The 6000-nt window shown below is 42.4% G+C and overlaps 1 protein-coding gene across 2 annotated transcripts; it reads left to right on the forward strand.

Moving 5' to 3' along the window:
* Positions 1-1250: 1250 nt before the first annotated feature.
* On the forward strand, positions 1251-4719 carry sac3d1 (SAC3 domain containing 1). 2 transcript variants are annotated; one of them, XM_071345192.1, is made up of 4 exons: positions 1251-1383; positions 1801-2182; positions 2278-2554; positions 3897-4719. In XM_071345192.1, the coding sequence occupies exons 1-4, from the start codon at positions 1355-1357 to the stop codon at positions 4358-4360; spliced, it is 1152 nt and encodes a 383-aa protein (XP_071201293.1). In that variant the 5' UTR covers positions 1251-1354; the 3' UTR covers positions 4361-4719. The 2 variants fall into 2 exon arrangements, with proteins under 2 accessions (XP_071201293.1, XP_071201294.1); XM_071345193.1 differs by lacking the exon at positions 1251-1383 and adding an exon at positions 1407-1691.
* Positions 4720-6000: the final 1281 nt, after the last annotated feature.

Consider the following 6000-nt stretch of genomic DNA (forward strand, 5'->3'; position numbering starts at 1 on the left):
CTTTGATTTATGTAAACAAGTTGTGAAGCTGAAAAAGTTGTTCTCCTTTTTGTTTTGCCTGTGTTATTATTGTGGGATGGTTATTGATTTGAATTATAAAAGATAAATTGCTTGTAAACATGTAAAACAATCAAACAACATTAGATTTTCAGATCACAGCGCTAACACCCGTTGATGCTGTCAAGCAGTTCACAGAGAAATACAAGCCTTTTGCCACCGCAGTCGACACCCACGTCATGAGCTGCCAGTGAAGAACTTCTTCATTGAGGAGGACAGAATGACGTTTCTGGGTTGGTGTTATTCAATTCTTTCTTTACTGGTGTGAAGCGAAAAACCTACATCAGAGTTAAACATGTATTTATTGCTTACGCATAGGATATGATTTCCTATGAATGTGTTTGAATGTGTCCTACCCATGCAGATAAAGTCACTGCTAGCCTGAAGATGAGTGAGGAAGTGTTACTGCAGTGCACACAGGGAGCTCAGCATGAGCTGAGAATTCTGTTGAGTGCCTGAGAGGGATGAATGAGAATTCTGTTGAGTGCCTGAGAGGGATGAAAGCTGCTGCACAGAACATCAGCTCTCAGGGTAAGACTATAGATTAGAGACCTAAGATGTTATTTTTTGTTTAAGTGTTTTGAAGCAATTATGAATTTTCAACTTGTTAATAGTGAGTCTTGCCCTTTGACTGATTTACTGTATGTGTATGCACGCATAAGCTAAGTGTTTACACTGGTCAACACACTAACATTATGGTGTCACTTCAAGACACTGTAACGTTTTCCAAAGAAATGATAAACAATTAATTAATGTCTAGTGGGTTTATTTTTGTTTTGGGACCACAGGATTTCCTTCTTCACAGGGGTCTTTCAGAGTTGGTGGAGCTGTCATCGCTGGTCAGTCGCCAGACCGTTCAGATTCAGCAGGTCTTGGAGGAGCTTGGCTTGACCAAAAAGTGCCCCAAACAGTGAAGCAGCATTGGAGAACCTTGTATAGCATGTACAGTCTATAGTTTTGTTAACATAGTTTAATTACTGAACATGGGAATTGTTTTGTAAAACTTTATATATTGTATACCTCAATATTAAATGTATTTTACGTGCTTTTCAAATGACTTGATATTGTAAGACATTTCCGTCACCTCGGAAGTGTTTCAATTGTAAACATTTGTATCCGTATGATATTGCTGCAAGGATACATTTTTAGCACCGTTACTGAATTGATACATGTGACAAGTTATTGCTAAAGTTCCGTTCGCCGGATGTGACGTAGAAGCCATCCGGATAAACGTGGAATTCGTTGTTGCTGATTGGCTCATTCTGGCAAGTGACGTTGTTGCCGTCACAGTTGACCAATGAACAACAAGAGAGCGTCTTGTCGTGTGTGAGTTTTTGTTTGTTTTGATCTAAATATAAGTGTTTATCCACGTTTTTAAGATGAATTTGTAAATGATCTGTAGCATCGTAGAAAATGGATAAGAAAATTATCTTGCACAGTATTATGTAGAATCAAGTACAGTAAGCTAACACTGGCAAGCAAGCACACAGCCTAGCTAGCTAACGTTAGCTATACATTCAGGGAGTGCTTAGTCGACTGGCATTTTCTTCGTACTAATTATTTTGAATGGCAGCCTTGCATGTAAAGCTGCTAGAAGGATGAAATAATGCCATTCCCGCTATGAACATGCTTTTGTAAGGACCGCTAGTACTGCGTCCATTATACTTATTTAATGTTATGCGCTTGCCACTTCTTTCTCAGTGATAGTATTTTGAGGCTTGATCAAAAATGTCTCTTCAATAGTTCCCACTCCAGAAGGAGAGGACAGCCCGTGGAAAGGGATTGGAGGCAACACCACAACCAGGGGGTATGGCGAGAAGTGCAAGAGGAGAGGAGGCAGGAGTCCATCCCCAGGGGTGTCTGCCTGTCTATGTGCCCTATCCGCGAGCTGCAGGACAGGGAGGCCCAGAACTTACTGCACCGATTTGAGGTGTTGTCAGGTACTGAGCGGGAATGCTGGCCCAGGGCTGACCCCTCAGGAGTGGTAAAGGAGTATGCTAGACCTGCAGCAGGGAAGGACTCCACTCGACCTAGTGACCTGCGACCACCAGCTGTGCTGCTAAAGACGGTGTTCTACCTCGTCGACAACATCGCTGCCTCCCCCACACTGCGTCCATGGACCGAGGCTAGTCATCTCCACTATATGCCTTCTGTTATCTTGTCATATTATTTTATGCAACATTTCATTAACACATTTCTTCTTGTGCCGTGCATTTTTAGGTGTATGACTTTGTCTTTGACCGGCTGCGCAGTGTGAGACAGGATATGATAATCCAGAGGGTGTCTGGTGCTGACTGTGTGGCCGTGCTGGAGAGGACAGTCCGCTTCCTGATCTACGCCTCCTACCGGCTGTGTGGGGAGCCCCTGCGCCTCTACGACCCCCGCATCAATGACACCCACCTGCAGGAGAGCCTCAGCTGGCTGCTGGAATGCTACACCAGTGGAAAGCACCCCAACCAGGAGGAGTTCCAGGCCCTCGGTCTCCTCTACAACCTGGGTGAGTAGCCCTGGGCCCAGTCTCCCAAATGCATCTTTAAGCTAAGTTCGTCGCTAGAACCTTCGTAGGAGCGTCGGTAAATTCCTGAGCTGTTTCCCCAAAACCATTGTTATTAACGTTGCACTTAAACGCTTATAATCTAACGCCTGCCACAGACCACTCGTCGAACAGCTAAACAGGTCGTTAGATGCTTTTTTTGCCCTCCCACCTCACTTTATACACAGTTCTCCGCTAAACATAGAATCACATGGTTTATTTGTCTCTCTGTGACGCCGAGAACTTCAGAACAAAGTTGACTACAAATACAAAGTTGCCAATGTTTTTGCAGTTGATACAAACAAGCGATGTGTAAAAAGATGCTTCAAATGAAAATAAGAACTGCATTAAAATATGAACAGTAAGCTATTGGCCCCTTTCAATCGTATTAAAATACATTTAATGTTCAATCAGTTCTATTTTGCTACTGTCTGTAATTTGTCAACATATTTCATGTGTAGCTTAACATTGGTGCAATGATGTGCCAAATTGGTGATAAGCCACCTCAATATTTGCAGCCATAGGTGGTAATATCTTTCTAAGGGCTGATCTGTCATCAGTTTTGTGAAATAATTCTAATGTTAAGGAAAGATTTGAATGGAGAAAGCTGATCTGAGAGCAGCACACCCTTTCGATCCTATCCGTATCAACACATGCTCCAACAACGTACAATTGTTCTCTGTGTGTGGTGTTTTGGGAAATGCATGTTGCATCTTTGCCCGCTGTAAGAAGGATGCATGGTTAAAATACTCGTAAGTTCTGGGCCCTGGATTGTAGCCAACATTGTGTTCACATAAATACAAGACAACCTGGGTAGGTTCTAGCTTGTTGTTTTTTTTACTCTCACTTACTGAGACATCCACTGGGAGTTTGGGAGTAAGAAACACAAAAAATGGATGGTAAATTGCTGTCTTCGTACAAATAGCTGACATATAGAGCACGACTCTTAAAGATAATTGAATCACAGCCTCTCTGAGGACCGGGTTGGGTTCACCAATGGTACATATGAGATGAAGGAAATGGAAATGGCCAAAGGACCAATATTGTGTGAAAGAGCTGCATATGATTAATGATGGTGTTACTGCGAATTAGACTTGTAATTTCACTAAAAGAGGAAACGCCAGAGAAACTGACAGCCGAGTGTACTGAAAAGCAACAGGTGGTCGTCCTATCGCCTCTGACCATAGAACATCATCAGTCATTTTATATAAATTTCTAGACGATTCTACATGTTGATCTTCACGGTGATCTACTGTGCACTGTCTGCTCTCTTAACAGACTCATATTTCCTGTATAATATATCCAGGTTCAAGCCGTGCCACACAGCACACCATGGAGCTGCCAGAGCGGATACGCTCCTCCCCTGTCATGCATCTGGCCCTGTCAGTGAGCCGGGCCTTCATGGAACGCAACCCTGTACGACTCTTCCGATTGGCCCACAGTCTGGACTTCCTGCAGAGCTGTGCCCTGCACCGGCACCTAGAGACCTGTCGCAGGGATCTGCTGCTGATCTACAGCCACGGACACAGCAGCAAGAACTGCCGCTTCCCCCTCCACAAGCTGGCCCACATCCTGGCCCTGGACGTCCCCCTCACAAACCAGCTGTGCAAGGCCCATGGGGTGGAAGTCCATGGGGACTCTGTGGTCTTCTCCAAGACCTCCTTCACTGAGCCAGAGGCTGGGAAGCTTCAGTGTGCACACTTTCATGATCTGGTGGACAGGAAGCAGAGGGATCTCACTGTTGGTAGCATCATTCATGGCTGCACTTGATATGACCAGACATGGACATTGGATAAACTGCGGCCTGCCTGCTCCAAGAAGACTGAGATGCACTTGATTTTATAGATTTTTAAGTTGTTTTCTAAATAAACTTGTTTTAATGTGAATTGTGAATGTTCTCTTAACATTGACACCTTACATTTACACATAAAAATGTGTGATTATTAAGTTGCTTTTTTGGACAAATCAAACATTTCATTATGATAGATCAGCGATCATACAAGAAATGTATGTCATATAGAGAACCACACGAATTGCCATGTTTTATACTGTGTATATATACTGTATCTATAATTGTTTTTGACTTCTGCTGCCTATGGTTTTAAAATTAAGCAACTATTTTTTAAAGAGTTTAGTCTGTTTTCTTTCATGCATTTTTACTTCTCTGCCAGTGCTATTGACATTTTGTGTGTGCTGCAGTGGTTGAGTATGAGTGGGTGTAGCCTAGAAGTTCAGGCTTCTCACATGAGTCAATGAAACAACATTTGGAAGGATGGTCATGTGAGGCTAGAGCGGTTGTGACAGGCTGTTTTCCTATAACTAAAGGGGTAAATACAATTGCTGTCTTTCTAATGAATCCTTGTGAATTGTATGAAGCGCTGGAAGACTGTATGGAAAAGTATGCAAGTGCTCATTCAATGGAAATGATTGTCCAGACTGTGTTACATTTATCAGTGCTCACAATTTGCCACTTGAGGGGGCTAAAGGTTTATCTGGAGAGTGTGAGCACTGCAAGCATTGAAACGCATATTATGACTGCGACAAAGATTAATTTGAACTACCCTGATATTTCTAACATTAGTTCACATACCCAAGTTAAGAGGGTTTTCATCAATATTGCATGTATGCAACTAATCATATTCATACTTAGATCACTTCTATGTCAGGTTAATCAAACATCATGCCTGGATTAATTAGACTGCTAAGTAGACAACACTGATTAGTACAAAATGTAATGCCAACTGCAAAGAGATTTTACTCCAGACTGTTACATTTATTTTATTTTTATTTCACCTTTATTTAACCAGGTAGGCCAGTTGAGAACCATTTACAACTGCGACCTGGCCAAGATAAAACAAAGCAGAGTTACACATAAACAAACGTACAGTCAATAACACCGAAGATAAATCTATGTAGTGTGTGCAAATGTAGGGAGGTAGGCAATAAATAGGCCATAGAGGTGAAAAAATTACAATTTAGCATTAATACTGGAGTGATAGATGTGCAGATGATGATGTGCAAGTAGAGATACTGGGGTGCAAAAGGGTAAGTAATAATATGGGGATGAGGTAGTCGGGTGTGCTATTTACAGATTGGAAGCAGGGGCTTAGTTGTATTTTTATTGTTCAGGCCAGGGTCATTGTCAAATGTCCAGATCAACTGGTCGTATCACATGAATACACATTAGACATGACACAATGTATAAAGTTGCAAGAAATGTAGCTTTAAAACTGCAACATTTTCTTTTTCACCCATGACAAAATGTGTAGAATTGCAGGAGTTAAGCTTTAAATTATTTCCACCAACAAGCAGTTTGTGTCATGAACAGTGCTGTGCTCATAGAAATAGACGTGGCGCGTGCGCGCGCGGGGTGAATTCTGGAAGAGGGGCCCCGGAGTGAAAAAGCTTGG

This window comes from Salvelinus alpinus, chromosome 16, assembly GCF_045679555.1.
Source record: "Salvelinus alpinus chromosome 16, SLU_Salpinus.1, whole genome shotgun sequence".
NCBI classification, from domain to species: Eukaryota; Metazoa; Chordata; class Actinopteri; order Salmoniformes; family Salmonidae; genus Salvelinus; species Salvelinus alpinus.